Raw genomic sequence first — 19,814 nt, forward strand, 5'->3', positions numbered from 1 at the left:
ATGATATTTATATGTCTGCTCACAGAATTTGTTTTGTTCAGCCCCCAGAGGAGCAAAGGAAAACACAAAAATGATTGCAAAACCTGTAATAATAGTCAAATTATCTTTAGACACTTATCTGCCCCACATGAGTTGACCTAAAAAATCAGAGAAGAAACTTTAAAGATTGGGTGAAAATGGACATACACAGTCCTAAATAATTCCCTATATGGGGCAGTAATCCTGCCTATTGGCTATTTTCACTCCCAGTCCCATCCTACACAACTGGAGGCAAAGACAGCATGTAGTGGAGTATATGCTCTCCACCAGGGCACTGGAAAAAAACTGACTGGAATATATTGAAAGTCCTACCTAGACCACTCCTAAATGAGATTGTAAGGAAGAATAGAAAAGTAATGTTTAGTGAAAATTAGCAATGTTTTATAAGGGATTTTTTAGCTGCTTTAACACTTGCAAATGTATGCAATAAATAAAATAAAATTCAGGATTACCTTTTGGAGTAGGATGAGCAGCAGAGGTAACCATAATGTGTAGGCGTCACATATTGGAGGAAACTGTTGAAAACCCATAATCTTCTACTCCATCCTCACTAACCTTTGAGAAAGGTGAGGCAGATCACTCAGTCCCTGCTGCAGCCACACACAGAGCAGGAACTTAAGAGCAAGAGATGACAAAGCTGAAATATAAGATAGCCCAGCTCAAAGAAACTGCTGCTGGATTTGCAGAAAAATGCAACCATCTGGGAAGCCTTACAGCAAGTCACTTATGCAAAAAACCCCAGAGTGCAATGTAGAGATAAGAAGGTCTGTGCCCATCTACCACTATCTGTATGTCTGCTTAGATTAGTAGCTTCTGGAAAATGAAATAAGAAAAGTTAGGAACTCTCTAGCAAGTCAGTATGCTGCTAATTTACTCTAAACATTTCCACATGATCTTCGTTACTGCTCTTGAAAAGTCTGGTGGGCATGGTAATGAATGCCCTGTGATTAAACTGCTTCCACCTGGGCAGCCAGCTGAAAATTCATACACAGAGGGGCAGGGGTTTAGCTTATTTTATGTTCTGCCTTCAAATACTAGACAATTGCTAAATTTTACCTTATTTAAACTCCACACAATTGATGGAATAAAATATGATAATCTATGTGCCACATGAAGGCAACTCAAAAGTGGCCATCTGCTTTGCTCTCAGCACTTAAGTGGGGAATAAGTTCTAACATGCTGCAAAACAGAGTGAGAGCTTATTTCATAAAGAGTTTGTATGAAATTCTTTTGTTTCATCCTAGGAAAAACAGAAGTTAATCTACAGTAATTTTACTAAGCAAATTGTAAGTTACATTGTAACCCCAAGTATTTGTTACACTTGTTCTCTGATTTTGGGATTTCATTTCCTTTCATGAAATGAAATTCTTCAGTTTATGAAAGGAAATGAAATCTTGTGATTTCAGTGAGGATCAGTTTGGCAAGCTTCAGTCCATTTCCCTGCACTTCAGCTCATCCCATGCCATTTTCTTGTTTTCACTTCGGTGCCCAATTTTCTCCTACTTTTTTGTTAGCTTTTAATTTCCTCCATTTCTTCTCCTGTCTCTCATTTTCACTTTGTTTTCTGATTTCAAAAATTCAATCCTATAATTTGGGCAAGTTTCAGTAACCAATTAAAACACTGAAATATACCCAGATAAGTTAACTAATAGGAATGTAAAACAAATTGCTTTGAGTCTTAGATTCCATTCATCTGCATTGTTTTGCAAAATAACATTTTGTTATAATGGTTTTGTTCCAATAGAACATATTTTAAAACATATTTTGCTTACAATTTCATATACTAACAAGATAAGTGATGTAATTTATTTTTGCACCTGTTTCAATAAATATTGTTAATCAAGTTCTATTCCAATTATTTTTCCATATTAAGTTGGGTTTTTTCCTAAAGAGATGGTATATTTTTCCCCAACACAGACTATCAAAGCGATTGCCTGGTAAGACTACAAAACACCAACTCAGGCTTACTTAATTTGCACTTATTACATATAAAAGCAATCACTGAAGGAATGCTATTTTCAGGAAATAGCTGCATCTTCAAGCTGCAGAGGTATAATCCATCTGCTTTGTGCTGCCATTTGTTTAACTGAAGTCACAGAGCTGTCCTGTGTATTAATCAAAACAGTAAACTTCAAAAGATACATCCCACATTCAGGAGAGACTGTAATTACAGTTCCTGTGAACATCCATTAGCTTTGCAGTCTCCACAGATGAGCATGCACAAAACACCTCCCCGACTCTTACAAATAATTACCACTGGTAGCTCACAGTAAAAATCGAAAAGGTATTTTATATTTTTGCTCAAGCCTATAAACACAAAATTGTTACAACTCACTAAATAATTCTTTATAACTAAGAAGTGGTTAAAGAACTTGTTTTACTATTATCATCCTTTGGTCTACCTTACCACCTTATATCTTTTTCTCTCACAACTTTCTTACCTGGAAGTTACACTTGGTTCTGCAGTTTCACACCTATACATGCAAGAAAAAGGAACTATAATATGAAATACTATAGCAATTTTCCTTGAAGAAGTAGTATCTCACAATGAGACAAGCTAAACAATTTATTTTCCACAATTCTGTGTTAAATCTGCTTCTCATTACAAAGACTCTATGGCAGCTCAAGTTTTCAAGGTACACTTACCACAAGAGATTAAGATGGGATGCTGTTATCCCAGAAGAATGGTCCATGTGGTCCTACAAGCAGCCAGATAAGTCTCTTCTCTGTCTTGACAGGATACTTAGTTGCATACAGATACAACCCCCACTCTTGGTACCTATTAAAATGATGTGTGTGATGATACTTGACAATAAAAATACCAGCTTCATATCGAAGGCCACCTGCAACAGAATCAGCTGCTATTTCTTTTTTTCAGTGAATGCAATAAAAATTGTGTAGAAAAATGCATTTATCTTACCCTGTGTAAGTCTAACCCAAAAAATTAAATCATTCAGAAACACAAAAGCAAAGGACAGTTGGAAAAAAGCTCCACTTGGCATCAGGTAGATCAAAGATACCTTCACATTCATTGTGCTTGAGACCTCATACAAATACAAAGAAATTTTTCTTGCAACAGATCCAGATCATAGAGCATACTTTCTTTTTGCATGTATCTTAGAAAATTTAACATACTGTGTTCAAATAAACACACTTCCAATTCACTGCCTGCTTCACTAGGTGTAAGCTGTTTTCATAGAAACACGAAATATTTCTCTCGAGTCATACCCTTGATCCTTTATGCCCAGTATCTTTGGGCTTGCCCTGCCAAGTACCTCATTTTAGGAATATTTGCTTTTTTTACTGAGGAATAAATAATTCTCAGCACTTCAGTGAAGTGGCACTTCAGTGCCACTTCAGCACTCCATTCCACCTTCTGCCCCTCACGGGATTTTCCCCACTTGTCATAAAGAGGTGCTCTGCAGGACCCCTTTTCATACCAGCATCTCTCTCCTGTATCATCTTTTCATAAACGTTTTGAGGTACAAATCTCAAAAGAAAGTTGTTTTCCTTGTGGCTCACTGACTTCTCAGCTCTGTTATTTAATACAAGACAACCTGACATTCTTACACACCAAAAAATTAGGGAAACACAAGACCAACCCATCAGAAGCTGTTCTGCATCCATTCTGGAGCTCACATGTCTTCAGACGCTCATTTCTTTTTTTCTTGTTTCTTTTTTAACAGAGAATTTCACAATAGAGAATAATGCCAACTTTGTTTCTTTTAGAATATTATTTCTAAAGCAACAAAAGTGTTTTGCCTTGGGAGACAAAAGGCAAAATTCTTAGCCTCAAGCACCAATATACCATGAATGGCTCAAAATCCTACCTGGTATTTCTTATCTGCCATTTATTTTTCATGATACAGCAAGGGTTAGTTTTATCTTTTTGAAACACAGAGGTATTTGTTCTACCTCTAAGGATGAAAAAGACATTTCTTCCTAACATAGCTGTACTCAGAGGCAAACAGGAATCATGAACTTCATAAAAAATCATCACAGAATATAAAGAAAAAAGAATTGTGATAAATTACATATATATTTTCTTGAGAGGAAACAAGCTAAAACGAGGTAACATTTTCTTCCCCACATCCAGTTTGGAAAGCTACCTACTAGCTAATATAAAAATGGATGCCATTTAAGAACATAACTCCTTCCACTTCGGAATATTTTTTCTGAGACAATCTAGTTCAGTAGTGCCACTGAAAGCAGAAAAAAACAGTGTAATAGAATTTAATTCTTGTGCTATTCTACATACCATTGCCAGAATGGCTTTAAATTGCTTTTGAATGAACTAGAAAGTTCAAGTTAATTGAACACAAGGATTCATGTAGCAAATTATCTTACTACTAATGGTATGGAAGAAAGAAACCTGATTAGTAAACCCTGCTGGATACTCCCAATGTGAGAAGTCAAGAGATGCCAGAACTAAATCAGAAAGGTGAAGATCAATAGTTCTTTAATCAATGGTGGATTACAGTGGGATTTATTCTGCTGAAAACAGCAGGGGCAGATAAATTCCCTGCTGAGATTAATTACTGGGAAGGGTGGATGTGAACAGAGGAGTGCAGTTATCTTTGTGACAACTGTAAGTGGCAAGAAGAACACCAGTGGGAGTACAAAGCTCTTTGCCTGAGTCTCTGCTGGTGACCAATGACACCCTCATCAAATTCCCAGCACCTCTCAGTTCCTTAGAAGAAATTGCCTTGAAGCCTGTGGATTTCTACAAACACAAATACTATAAACCAAAAAGCAGAGACACAATTTTTTGGCTTTGTTTTTAAACTGATGTTTTTTTACAGCTGTTGGGTTCCTAAAAAAACCATATTACGGAGACAAAAGCACCAATGTGTGCAGCTAAAGAACAACAGCTTCATGCACAAAGACGCTGAGGAATCCATGATTACCATTAAAGCCTTTGTTGCTGAATGTTACAGTTCCCACAACCTGGCCAGTAATGCATCATGCTCTCATGCTAAATACTGTAAACTGAGACGCTAAGGCTAAGCAGAATGGAGAAATCACAGGGCATCTCTTGTAACAGAACTGATCTAGAAAGAGGTCATAAATTGAAATCACTGTGACTTTGAACTACTTAAGGAATTTACTAACATGACAAAACTAACAGAGCCATCAGCTTAGCTTGTCAGTGCTTGATGTCCTACAAGCTTGAGGGAAAGTCTTCTAATTGCTCTCCCCTCCTGACATTTTATGTTCACTTACCTTACCAGAAGACAGCAAGACACAGAGTCCAGCAGATTTTAAACTTGCTGGATGTAATATGACAGATTTATTTGTTCTCTTAGTTTGGTTAATACCAGCAGCTCTTTGAGAGGTCTTTGTCTTAAACTCTGATCAGATGGCATCAACTTGCCCATTTTATTTCTTGTAGAAACAATTCAGAAAATATTTTCAAGTCTGACTCCATCCAGCTGTGTTAGTCTGCTTTCAATGACTTGGAATTCAGGTGCTTTAAGAGAAGTTGATGTGGTTTTTTACTCTGAATTTTATCAGATACCAACAATCATGTCTGTGTGGCAAATCAAAAACATTCTTTATTGAGAAAAAAAATCCAAGTTTAATACAGGTATTATATAAATTACAAAAATTGTTTTAAAAATCACCTCTCCAGGATACCCAGATTAATTGAAGGTGGAGCCTCAGTGGGGCAAATAAAGTCTTTCTCAGAGCATCTTATTTTAAAGTAGGTCATAAAAATAGTCCAGGCCTTGTCCCAGCTCCCAGATGGATATTCCAGTGCCCAATTCTTTTGCAAGCTCCAAGCGCAACTGGATGGACTAAGAGAAAGACACATAAAGTAATCACCTTTGAGTCAGAGATATCAGACACTCCATCCTGCCATCTCTTCATGCCATTATCAGACCTTTTAAAAACGTCTACCCTTGAACCAGCTACTGAAAAACCTCGTCTCTATTTCAAATACTCTCTGGTTAGCAAGCAATCATTCAGTCAAAGACAGTTAATCGTACCAGTTAATTCAATGACCTAATAAAAGATTACCAGCTGAATTGACAAAATGCCACAGAAATAAATCAGCTTTATGAACTATTCAAAGAACTATTCTAATTTAGGCTATCATTTCACAATGTACAGAAATTCTAACTCTTCCCAGAAATGTCTCAGAGGTAAAATAACACTTTATCACTGAAGACAATCAGAACCATTTGTCAAATACCATCAAGATCTCTTGCCTACCCTTGCCTTTTCCCAGGACAGAGCCACAATTTACATTACAAAAATTCTATTTTAAAGAGATTCTTGAAGATAATAATTAAAAGTATCTCTATTTGAGCTCCAGCCATTAATTTAGAAGAGTTAGTTTAGCCATTGGTTTACAAGGGAAGCAAGGCCACAATTCATGTTCTGTACTTTTTTTTCAGTTCAAAAAACAAAAATAATTATTTTTCAATCTTTTGCTCTCAGGTTTTCTTACTTTGAGCTGCAGCACTGCAACGATTAAACTACTCACACCAGGGATGTGTTCAAAATTAATTTCCATGGGAAACAGAATATAGTATCACAGCATCATTAACAGATCCACTGAGCTTGGCATTCATGACTGCTTTTAACTAATCATGAACAAATTAATTTTGAGGAACCTGTCAGTGATTATAACGTTAAAAAGGGAAAGAAACACATTTTTCATGAGGTAATAACATTAAGTGTTTCCCAACCATCTTGACCAGAATACAAATCTCTAAATATTTCATTGCAAGCTTGTTGAAAATGGAAAGAAAACCCATTTCCATGCATTCACCAATTATCACAGTTGAATAGTGATCTGTTAGAGAAGAAATAATGAAAGAAATGTACAGGAATGAGTGTTCTTAACCTGGCTAGTACTGATAATGGCAGGGTGAAATCCTTCCATGAGGCTGAAGAAAACATAGCATAAGAGCACAAGCGATCTTTTCTCTGATACATTGACAATGAAACTTTCTAACACTCTCAGACACCTAGCACTAGCAAGAACCTAGTTAGGCATGGTAGTTAATATCCCATATGTGATTGTACTTCCACCAACATTAAATTAATGAGAGGAAATATCCTTTTACACATGGTGCTTAAGATAATAATCCTATTCAGGAAAACAGAGCCTTGGATCATTTCACACTAGTTTAACAATAAAAAAAAGTCTCTGTTTTCTCTGTAAATATGATGTCGTTTTTCACTACAGAAGAAATTCCCCTCCAATACTAAAAGCCAGCAGAGGTTTAAGAAGCTGACTTTAGTTTAATTTGAGAAAATCTGAAGATAGCTTCCTAGGAACTAAGGCTGCAATTAACCATTTTATCCTGTATTCTGCTATGCTCCACACTATTGTATAGAAGTTTTCAAAACACTAAAATATGTTCCACAGAAACAGAACTGTAGAAAATAGGGTGATGCAGGCTGACAGGGAGAATCAGCACCCTGTTACAAAGGAAAGCAAAAGTTCTCCAAGCTTCCAACTACATGATGAGAAGGAAAATTTCTTTGCTATCTTGTCTGGGAATCTGCTAACAATGTGTCTGATAGTACATGAGCTATCCACTCAAACAGCACTGGTTTGTCCAGCGTGTCTTATCTCTAGACATGCTTTATCTTCAGAGATCCCAAAACACCATTATGCATGAGGGAAAAAAACAACCTTCTTGCACAGGCCACTGAAGCTTTGAATCATAACAATTTACATAACATTTACATGAGGGTAAACTTCTTTCACAAATGCCTACACTCAATGCAACATTTTCAGAAATGTTTCCATAATAAAACAGGTCAAGTAAACATCTCTGTCCTCTTACAGCCCTCTGACCTGAGAAAGTGGCACTTACCTTCAGTGTTGGGTAGAAGACTGCATGTTTTCCTCCTTTATTTCTGCAAAAAAGGAAAACCAAATAGTTACAATAGCTTTGATAGTTTCCAATAGGATTTTAAGCTAAGGTCAGAATTCAAAACCAGTTTTATTTTTTTCCAGTAAAAGGGAACAACCTCAATGCTGAAGAAAACTGCCAACTTTATTTTGAAGAAACTATTGGTAATAAAATGAAGATATGCTTGTACGTTCAGCACATGAGCATTAATGCATAGGTGCCAAAGACAGAGACTACTTGCCATTTAGTAGGTCATATCTGAGATTTCTTACCCAGTGCTCATTCCACTGAAATTAGGCACTTTTGCTATTAACTACCATTCATTCCATACTTGCACTCTGGCTTCTCTGTCTCTTGAGGGCAGAGTACAGCCAAAATCTTCTCTACTTCTCTTCTACTGGAGACAAGAACTTCTACTCCCACCCCTTTTCTCGTGCAGATGCAAATATATCACAGCACATAAATCCAAAAAGCTGTTAAGAGAAGGTGCACAACATATGTAAAAGTCAAGTATGCAGCTGTGTCACTGTCCTGCAGGTATTGGTTATGGGAACATCTGTCAGAAAGGTCCTCCTTCCATGACTGAGATGAAAGCCCCAAACTTCTTTAAGCATAACACCTCAGCCAAGAACTGGTTACAACAAAATACAACACAGGCAGTCAGACAAGATATTTATTTACCCCATACTAGTGGCCTTTAAGGAGGACAAGTCTCAAAGAAGGTGAAAGATGCTTTTGACAGTTTTCCCCATGATATATTCATAGACAAGCTCAGGAAGTGCGGGCTGGACAAGTGGATGGTGAGGTGGATTGAGAACTGGCTGAACGGCAGATCCCAGAGGGTCACAATCAGTGGCACAGGGTCTAGTTGGAGGCCTGTCACTAGCTGGACACTGACACAAGTTGTTCAGACACGTTGTGGAGTCTCCTTCACTGGCAATATTCCAAAGCCAGCTGAATACAATCCTGACTAACATGTTCTACAGCTTGAATAGGGAGGTGGAACAAGATGATCTTCAGTGGTTGTTTCCAACCTTAACCAGTCTGAGATTCTCTGAAAAGGCTGACAGGGAAAACAGAGGATCCAAGAAGAGATCTCACAACAGAGATGATTTGATACCATATCAGAACAAACACTGAGATATTTGGTTGCAACTGGATGACAAAACTGTCAGATGGTAGCAGACAGTTGTGCCTGCTAAATGCGTATCTGAAAAAGATGGAGACATTTGGTTTTCTGATACAAACTGTGAAAGATTTTCTCCAATTCCCTGAATTACTATCTTTCAGGCTAAATTAAATGCTAGCAGTAGAAAATATACAGACAGGGCAAGCTATACTGGGCACAAATACCAAGGCTGCATTTCAAACCCCTAGCAATGAGAAGGACGAGTTACAAGTGGTCTCACAGCACCACTTTACCACTTAGGCCAGGAGAAAATGCAGAGTGCATGGACAGATCAAGAAGGAATTGTTTCTAAAATCTCACAACTTACATAAATGAACACTTGCCTGTGTACTGAGACAAGCACTCAGATTTCTGCAACTATTTGTAATAGACAGTCTCTGCCTGCTACATGAAATCATTAGCTGTGCTCTGCTTAAAGATTCATGATTTCATTTCTCAGCCACTGCAGACATGCAAGATTTCCAGGTGAGAGGCTTCACCAGGGAGGCATACATATTTCAGGCCTGGCTGCCTTCCCCATCCAACATAATTGAACTTTTGCAAACCAAAGTGGTAACTGAAAAAGAGTTCCTTAAATAACCCTCCCCTGCAGCAAGCTAAACCTTACAGCTGACTGCCAAGCACAGCACAAGTGAAGTTCAGAGTGATTTTCAGACACAGTGTGCTTTGTGCATCAAAAATTCCTCCAGGAAGCCCATACACAACAACCTCCAAAGGCTGGCTTCAAAGAAAGAAACAGGTAGTACTTCTGACAAGCTCTTCCTTTCCCAGAAGTTCATTTTGCCATATAAGAAATAATTCAGGACATGAATCCCAGAAGCATACCATTCAAACAGAGCCCTCAGAATTACTCTTTTGAGAGCTCATCCAGTGCTCATTGTGTCTCCAATTGGATTGGACATTAAAGATCAGTAAAACAGAGCTTCTGATTTGTTCCTCTTTAGGTAACACAAAAAACTGTAATTGTTTGGTACAAAGTAATTTTGCAACAAGATACCAAATAATTAAGTATGAAGGAATACATATCCCAGTCCTTTCATATAAACAGAAGACAAATTAAGACACAGCTGAACAACAGATTTCTTCTTCTGATAAGAAATAAAAGTCAGAAGAAAATTACAGGCTGAGAAAAACCTTGAAAGTTAAACTAAAAATACAAGGGTAGGCAATTTGTAGGTTTGGTTTTGGTTTTTGTTGTTTTGGGGTTTTTTGGGTTTTTTAATATTTTAAAATATTTTAGACAAGAATGTTTTGGAAATAATGACATAGTTTTGACTGTTTTTATTAAAAGCTTCTAAAATGTGTTTCACTCTTCCTTTTAATTGTGTGTCCTCACATTAACAATGCATTGTGTAATACATAAGACATGGCTTTGCAGAAGTAGTAGGATTTGTTTGTATAATTTTAGCATATTTTGGTATATCTGCATAAAAATAGCAAATTATCAGATGATTAAAAGATGTTGCTGGGTTTATTTATTTAAATCTATTTTAAACAGATTCTTCCTAGATCAGGAATCCTCTTGTTATTTCATGATGAAAAAGGGAGGACAAAGAATGTTATTATCTTTAATGCTCTCAGTCATTTAAAAAACTTCATCTGGAAGACACTTGAGTTTATTTCTATTACATTTCTCTACAGTCCATTCCATCTAGTAGAAGTTTGTTCCTTAAACAATCTTAGCAGTAGGACTTGTGAAACCAGGCTCTTGTACCACAAATTTTTCTCAGAACTATTTTTGGCTGAGTTATTGGTAATCACCCAGCAGTTCACAGTACTCATCTCAGAGCCTCTGATTAACTGACACTCAATAGCAAACTTTGATGGATAACTTGAAAGATATGACTCATCAGACTTCTAATCTAAGATTGTTTATGAAATTTCATGAATCCTTCTCTGATTTTCTCCTCTCACCCGAAGCACTCTTTTATGCTGCAGTTCAGTGTTGACACACAGATCACAACCAGCAGAATTTTCACTTGCTGAATTCAGCTGCATATTACAGTCACTGGGCCATGCCCAAAAATATTTGCAGAATGGTAAGTTAATAAATTTAAACTCACTTTTTGTATTCAAAGTAGTGTTCAGCAATTTGTTCATCCCAGACAATTTTTGGCTTGTGTTCCTTCAAGGTTTCAATGTACCTACAAATTAAAAACATAGACACAGAATTAACTTTTCTAAGAAACAGTTATGAAATGACATTGCAGAAATTTCTGAAAAAGCAGTTTCACCATGTTTAGAGGTTGAACACTGTATCAAAAATATCTTCCTGTTGACAACTAATTTCCTAAACTATTTCACAATTTCCCATGTTCACATTTTTAGGCTATTTTTTTCCTTAAAGTGTTGCATATAAGTATCTGAAGGGAGGGTGTCAGGAAGTGGTGCCAAGCAATAGGACAAGATGCAATGGGCAGAAACCAATGCACAGAAACCTCCACCTGAATACGAGGAAAAACTTTACTACGTGAATGACCAAGCACTGGAACAGCTTTCCCAGAGAGTGTGGGGAGTCTTCCTCACCAGAGATATTCAAAAGGTGTCTGGGAACAATCCTCAGTATATGTGGTCCAGGGAACCCTGCTTGAGCAGGGAACTTGGACCAGATGGCCTCCAGTGGCCCCTTATTCATTCTGTGATTGTGTATGATTCTGTGAATTAATTACTGTTCATCAACTGACAAATCTGTAAGGGCACATGAAGGCAGCATTTCTGTATTTCTGCAGTCTGAAACCCATATGCCAAAGCTCAAGCACTGAAGTCATCCCTAGGTTGTACACAGCTGTGGCCTCCACTATGTGGCGTATGTCATCAGGAAAGTTCTTCTATAAAAGGGGCTTATTCAGTCTTCTAAAACTGAAATTATCAAGAAAAAGTCACTGCTAAATAACTCTGTATGTGAATTTTCTCCCTCATTGGCTCCTTGGCATTATTTTCTTGCATGGACATTTTGAACATGGAATGACCTATCTCACCTGACGTGAACTGAGGGAAGAGTATTACTTGTACCCAAAACTGTACAAGGGGAAGTGGTGTGGAATAGCTGGTGCACTGTAAATTTATGTTCTTGGCTAGCTCATAGGATCCTCTCAGTGCAGAGACAGTGTCTGTATTTCTGACTGCAAAACAGAAACAAAGCTTCTGGCTGCCACATGACAGAGGGCCAGAAGATGGCAAACTATTGCCAGTGATAGAGGCCACATGGGTAGCACACAAAAAAAAAAAAAGTCTCATCCCCCTGTCTCTTCTGCCTTTTTAAACCCGCATCTTTGGTCATCTATTTTTGTAAAGTCTATCAAAGCCATCTCTCCCACAACTGTCTCATTCTTGCAATAATTTCTCAGCTCATGACAGGATTTGGATGGAAAAATTTCCTTCAAAACATCTTATTTTTAAGTGAGAAATTTCCATCAGCCACTATCCTGACTGCATCAGTGCTGAAATTCTACCTCACTGTTATACATCAAGAAACAGTGAAAAAGTCTGTATTTCTCAGCTGAAAAATATTTGTTCTCTCATTTGGTATTATTCTAAATGCAATTAAAACATTCAGCATTGTCAGGATCATCTTCTCTTTTTCTGTGACTTGCTTATTCATATACTGGTAAATTGTTTCCTACTGCTAGCAGGTTTAGAAAGGATTTTCTTTTGTAGTTATGTCAAATGAACCCACACCAGGCATGGTCTTTATCTACATAAGCCAACACTCAGGAACATGTGAGCACATGGAAACATAAAGAGCTATTGCACTCTTCCTCACACACACACATGCCCTGGAGTAATGAACCTTTTCAAAAAGTGCAATTTAGACCTTGGAAGCTGCCTATCTCTTTTTAAGACATACAAAATTCTAAGCTGCCCCACTAGAAACATTGGCAAAGAGACATAGTTTTGTATATTTAAAATTTAAGGAAAGATTTTAACAAATTGTCCCATTTGAGAATGACAACTTCAGTAACGACAGGAGACTACACTCATATAGAATATGGTACCAAGATGTTCCAGACCAGAGAACAAAAATTACCAGCCAAGACATCCTGGCACCCAGCTTTGTTGCTGAATGTATGACTTTAGATGGGAAATCCTGATTCTGCTTGCTAAAATTCCCAGCAGAATTAAGGAGTGTTCAAAATACTTATGAACAAGCATTAAAATTAGAAATGCAAGTGGAACCAATTATTATACCCTGTTCTATAAAAGATATAATATTATTTTAAAACTGTTCAGGCATACACTGCATTTAATGAGCACCCATCCCGACCACGCACAGAGAATTTACTTCTCTTTCTACTGTCTCTAGGCATTTATCCCCACAGTATGTAAGAGGAAAAATGAACAAGTTCATCTTAAGATCACATCTATGGTGACAAGACTAGCTACAAGATTGAATTGGCGATTAAAAAAAATATTAGCTCCAAAATTGTTACTGCTATCTATTAATTTTGGGGGTGCCTACTTGAAACATATGAACTTGGTTTTCACATTCCTCTACTAAGGACAACAAAAATTCCAAGCACAATGTTCAAAACAATACGCTTCCATTTACTTCAGTTGCAACTGTATACTCCATGCTTCTGAAAGTCAAGCTTCGTATTTTTCAACCACACACAAAGTTGCTGTGAAGAGTCAGGGAAGAGGTGCACCAGCAAACCACATCTGCTCCCTATGGGCTTTCTATTGCTCTCACTTGGGAATAACCCGTTCCCTTCTTGTAGTCATTTCCCCCAGAAACGATTCCTTTTCTTTCAGTAAGGCACTTGGGAGCTTTTCAGGCAAGAACTCCAAAATATGCTGTATTATCCTGTTACCTCTGTAGTATCTTGTCATGTGCATTGTAAGTGGAAAAGTTCCTGTGTAAAACTGCAGCATCTTTATCACAACACACTTGCTTGAGTCAAAGTAATGCTTACCAGGCACTGTTAACATATTATCTCCTAGCTGGGGCAGTACTTGACTCAACAAATATTTTATATGCATTGGTTTAAATAAATAAGTAAGTTAAAAAGCAAAATTTGCCATCACACTGAACAAGACAAGTGTGGGGTATCAATATGCCTGCGGTAGCAGAATTCTAGATAAATTTTCAGGTTCTTGAGGAGGAAAAGAAAAGGGGCAAGAAGCTCACCACAGCCAGCTTTCCTTTTTTCCACCCCTCATCTAACTCTACTCGTTTCAACTCATATTTATTGCTATTTTTTCCTCCTCTCCTCCTAATTTATCCCGCTTTCTACTGCCTCTGTCCCAGTTCTCTTCTGCTTTTATACTCCTAGCTGGACTAATTTATTTGCTTCCTCATCCATCAGCTTGTAACTTACTACCTTTCTTCTTTTACCAAGCTGCCTCAGCAGTTAAGAGAATGAACAACACTGAAAACTCGGCTTCACTGCCTTGCGCTACATATTTCCTGGGAAGTTTGTGACCATCTGCAGAGCGAGTCATGCTGCTTCTGTGCTCCCAGCCTGAAACAGGCTCAGCATGGATGAATTACCTGGATTAATGATGTCAGCCTCTACTGAAGCACCAATACAACACATATAAATGATAAATCTGCACGGATCAGCAGGAATAGTAACAAAAGACAGGTGTCACCTACATGTCCACCTTGCAAATACATGTTCTGACATCAACAAATGCCATTCTGGCTCGCTTAAATGGCCATGCCTTTGTCAAAATGGGCACTTCCTGGTATTCACACACCAGCTGTTATTTGTGAGACAGATACTCCTGGTTACGAACACTCTGGGTTAAAACAAACACTCCCTTCTGAAAAGTAAATGAGAAGCCAAAACACACATATTATGGAGTAGCTGTAAAGTCAGTCCTGCTGAAGACGTGTATCTATGAACAACCCTAATGTCGCTACACCTACACAATATTGCACTTTACTGCACATTCCACAAATAAATAAAGGACCCAGATGAAAGGTTCTCAGGATTTATGCCTGGTGTTCCTTTACTAAGACACTTTTCTTCCAAATATGAAAAATAGCATGGCCCTGGAATACGTTAAGGTAAAACCCACAATCTTTACTTCCCCTGAAGAAGGTATTTATCTTCATGGATAATGCTTTTTTCACCGAGAATATAAAGAAACCAGTCTCTAGTACATCTTTTGCAACAAGAATTTACATTCTAGGAGAAGGGATTCCTATATAATCCTTAGACTAGGATTTATTTATGAAGTTAAACTTTTTAATCTTTAGGTGTTTTGCTTTACTAGTCCTGAATCACTCTTCAACAAAAAAACTTCAGTGAAAAGGAAACCACTACTGAGCATACATTGCATTTTAATGCTCTTTTCTAATATTTTATATTTTATCCCCAGTTCTCACATGAACAAAATGCTGATTAGAAGCAATAGGTCTCTAATCAGAATGAAGGATCATTTTCTCCTGCTACAGAAAATTGAGCTTATCTTCCACTATTGCAACTTTGAGTGATTCAGTCAAAGAATAAAAATACTATTGAGCTTGAAAATCTACACCACACATTTTCTTTTCAGTTTGCTTAGTTAAAATAGGCTTAGTTATTAAAATGTGAACCTAGCAGGAATTGCATCTCCATCCCCAGCTATCAACAGTACCTATGCATGGCAACAGGTGTTTTAGACTCAACTGGACAGGGCCCATCTTGCCCCTTTATGGGGAGCTCTATCTCTTAATAAAAGGAAGAGAAGTCACATCAAAGGTTGTATTCTAAAGCTCAAGAGTTCAGATTTCTGATGAAAAACAAATATACAGAAATAGCTCCAAAACACTTTTCACAGGACTACTCCTAAGAACATTCCCTATCTCAGTACATATCCTCCAAAAAAGCACCAGTCAGTTTGCCCACTGCTCTGTGTACATCAGGACACTCTGAAAGGGCAGATACCCATCTTCAAAACAAGATTTTTCACAGGGGATGTAGATATAACCTGTAAATCAAACTCCCTTTTACTTAATGTTTAATTTTAGCTACTTTGACACTTTCCATTTTAGGTTTTTCTTAAACTACTTCCTTTTAGGTGAGACAAAATGTCAAAAACAATATACTCTGAAGACATTAAAAAAAACTCGGTCTTAAAAGTGGGAACTTTTTTGGCTTTCTCTGCTTCTTAGATAACTTTTAAAAAACAAATGCAAAAATTCTGAATATCCTACAAGGTTTTCATAAAAGATGCCTTCAATGGTAATAAATAAAAAAACAAAAGAGAGAAAATTGGAAAAAGAAAAAAGATTTTATACAAATTTTGAGTTCTCACTTATTCAGTCCCTAAAATTACAGCCTGTAAAAGGTAGAGATGCCCTGCAATTTAACAACCTTTAGATATTAGAATTAAAAATAGTTTTGTAAACATGCATAAATTTATGAAAAAACTAGCAGAATCATTAACAGCATAATATTATATATGTGTGTGAGTATATGTATATATGTACAGCATTACACAGTACAGTAAAAAAGGTCAGCAACAGACTGAACAATTAAGCTTTCATCACACTGTGCCATCAGGCTCACTTAAGCACCTTTTTATTCATCTCCTCTCCCCATTCAATACTCAGTAACACCATATTTATAATTTATAAGCTTCCAATTTCATAAGGTGGTAACGTTGCATTCCACTGTATCCCTTGCTTGCACATTAAAGAATTCAGATTTTATTAACACAAGTCCCACAAGTTCTTTTGAAAGCAAATAGGTTATCCAAGAAAACGAATCAAAAGAATGTTTTAGAGAATCAAAAGAATGCACTAACATTAAAAGTGTTTACTCTGAGGATTTATGCATCTGAGAGGAATGGAAAGCACACTCTATAAGCCTGTCTAAAGGGTATGTTATTCAAAAATAATTCTGTTCAGATCTTTAGATTATTTAATGTAAAAGAACTTAAAAACAGTTTCAAGAGAGAAATCAATCCATTAACTGTAAAAATACCCCAATAGCAGCCTAGAAATGAAAAATCTATGAGCAAGCATCATCTTTATGTACTAATCTCTCCGTTGCTGCCTGAACCTTGTTCCATCATTTTAAAAGGCAATAAGAATATTTTCACTATTTTAATAGTAACAGGTTTCCAACAGAGTAGTTTTTCCGGGCATATTGCTTTTACTAAGTTTTATAAAATCATTCTCACTGATTTTTTTTCACAATACTTTATCACTGACTTGACAGATGACACTTTTCAGCACTTCCACACCAACCTCACACAAACCCACTGACCTTGTACATTCTGCCATGATGCACTACCTCAATGAAAATAAGCAGTGATATTTCTATCATTACTCTGCACTCTACAAAAGTGCACCTTGTTCAGCATTCCCAAAGTAATTTGGAAACAGTAATACTTTGGTGGACACAACTACAGAGAAGCAGAAAATTATTCCAAATTTACAGATCTCAGGAGACACAGTAGACAATGTCAATCTTTTCAGAAGCATCTTTGTCTCAAGAAACAATGAGCATCAAAACCGTTTGGTGCTTTACTGTGGCTACAGAAGAAAACACAAACATTACAGCATTTTCATGTATAGAGGATCACATGTTAATAGTGTCCCTTATCATTTAACTTCACAGAGGTTTTATAAAGAGTTTACACAGTGGTACACTGGCAAATTATCCAAGGTAACGTCAAGTACAGCTGAAATCAACACGGTGCATGCTATATTTCTCAATATAACCAAAATGGTAGTTCTTTACAAAAAAACCAGAAAACCTCCATAAAACTACAGTTAGGTATTGATCTATGAACAGAAGTAATCACACACAAGGCAGAAAGGTGTGAACATTTACTTATATATTTAACTTAAACAGACAGATATGAGAGTAACATAAAAAAATCTCCTTAAAGAAAACAAGATACTGATTTCTAAGTCAAAAACTATTTCCTAGACAATAAAGACATAACTAGATTGAGGCAGGCTTGCATATCTCATTGTGTACCTTCAGTAACACACTGCTGCTCAGCAGAATGACTGTTTCTAAAGGAGAACTGAAAATAGGTATTGTTGAGAAGCCACTATGTGATTCTTTCCTCAGTCAGACTCAAACCACTGCAGCTTAATGCCCATCCTTCACAGAAGAAATACAGATCCTAATAAACTCCTAGAAGGCAATGCATCATCAAGAAACAGTAAAAGTATTAGTGCTTCCTAGACCATGCATCATAAAAGCTTACATTCTGCTCCAGCTCACCCAATAATCTGGCTTATTATAGAATCTGAGACAAGACAAAATGTCTCTGCTTAAAAATACTTCTCAACATGATGAAAACTAATGTTTGTTTATCCCTACAGGCTTGTTTCAAGAACCAGTAGGTTCACCCTAAAAATAAAATTCCTGAAGATAAAACTGCTAGTGTAAGGGTACATTTCCTGAAATGTTTAAGTAACATTCAATTGAGGTTGAAGCATTTTCAAATTCATTACTCCAAGTATAATACTGTGCTCCATTCTTCTAAGAACCAGCCTAATAAGCACTACATCTGAAAAAGTGAGGCTATTTATCTTTGGAAGTGTGGCTGAACAAAGTTTAGATCCACTTATATATCTTCTGCTCAGCTTCAGCTGTAAATAACAAAAACTAAAGCTACGCTAGTTCCATTGTGTGTCAGGTTGGGTTTGCTGGGGTTCCTTTAACTCACATAGTAAGAACATTACAGACTTTCTTGCTCAAAGCACACACACCAGCTCTATTCACACAGTGCTACACAGATTATCTGTGAAAACTGTTATACTGGATTTGGAGCCTGGTCAGATTCACATAATCTTAATTCAGTGAAAAGGAGATGAAGTTTGATCCACTCCAGCATGAAAATGAATTTTGAGTGCAAACTCACCTACTTTGATATTTTTTATTCTTCCATACCTACTTCATTAAAAAAGGTACATATTAAAAAAACACATTTCTTTTCCATCCTTGTCTAAAATGTCAGATGATCTTTAAGCCATTGAATATCACTCCTAGCTCTTCCAGTTCCTTCTTGTATCTCTCTTCAACCATTCCTGAATTTAAATTATCCCAACACAAGGTCAATAGCAACGTCATCTGGCAGATTTAAGAACCACAAAAGGCAGAAAGAACATCTTTTCCTCACCCTGTGTCAGGAAAGGAGCAGTGCAGTTCTTCTTCCAAGCCTCTCCCTCGGCCCTGTCTCACCTGGAGCCTGTGCCAGGAAGGAGCTCATGCCCCACTTCCAGAGGGTTGATGAGATGCCCTGGATGAGTCCCACGCAAGGAAAATTACACACTTGGTAGTAAAGGAGAAAAAATGCATCACACATTATGTGCAAGCAGCAGAAGGCACCAAGGATGAGACAAGGACACTGACTGAAGGGGAAGATCTGCTTCCAAGTGACTCAAGTCAGGCGGAGCACAAAACTTGCAGGCTGCAGGACTCTGGGAATGTAAAACTGACCCAGGTCAGCAAATGCCATAGGAAAGAAATACTGTCTCTGTTGTCTCTCCAAAAATAGGAGAAATAGTTTAGGCCAGACAGAAGCAGAGCTGTCTGCAAGGAACCAGAACTTCAGATGATGAAATAAACGAACTACAGTAGGAGATTGTAGCCTGAGAAAGTTTACCACTATTTGGATTCCATTTGCTTCACAAGATGCTGAGAATGAGACACAGGAAAGTATCTGCACTTCCAAGTAGCCTCAAAAGAATGTTCAGATTCCTTAGCTGACAGTCACATCAGGCCTGCAATTTCCACTACTGTCATGAATGAGTGGTT

The 19,814-nt window shown here is 37.2% G+C and overlaps 1 protein-coding gene across 4 annotated transcripts in view; it reads right to left on the minus strand.

Moving 5' to 3' along the window:
• Positions 1 to 5,570: 5,570 nt before the first annotated feature.
• CHID1 (chitinase domain containing 1) overlaps positions 5,571 to 19,814 on the minus strand; it is a 102,248-nt gene continuing 88,004 nt past the window's right edge. For all 4 annotated transcript variants that reach the window (XM_085062806.1, XM_085062805.1, XM_085062804.1 and 1 more), the window contains 3 exons: positions 11,166 to 11,246; positions 7,875 to 7,917; positions 5,571 to 5,837 (listed from right to left, as the gene is read on the minus strand). In XM_085062806.1, coding sequence (XP_084918932.1) covers positions 5,739 to 5,837; positions 7,875 to 7,917; positions 11,166 to 11,246 — 223 coding nt within the window. In that variant the 3' untranslated portion in view covers positions 5,571 to 5,738. The remainder of the gene's footprint in view (positions 5,838 to 7,874; positions 7,918 to 11,165; positions 11,247 to 19,814) is intronic.

Source organism: Lichenostomus cassidix, chromosome 5 (genome assembly GCF_008360975.1).
Source record: "Lichenostomus cassidix isolate B80296 chromosome 5, HeHo_3.0, whole genome shotgun sequence".
In the NCBI taxonomy this organism is placed as follows: domain Eukaryota; kingdom Metazoa; phylum Chordata; class Aves; order Passeriformes; family Meliphagidae; genus Lichenostomus; species Lichenostomus cassidix.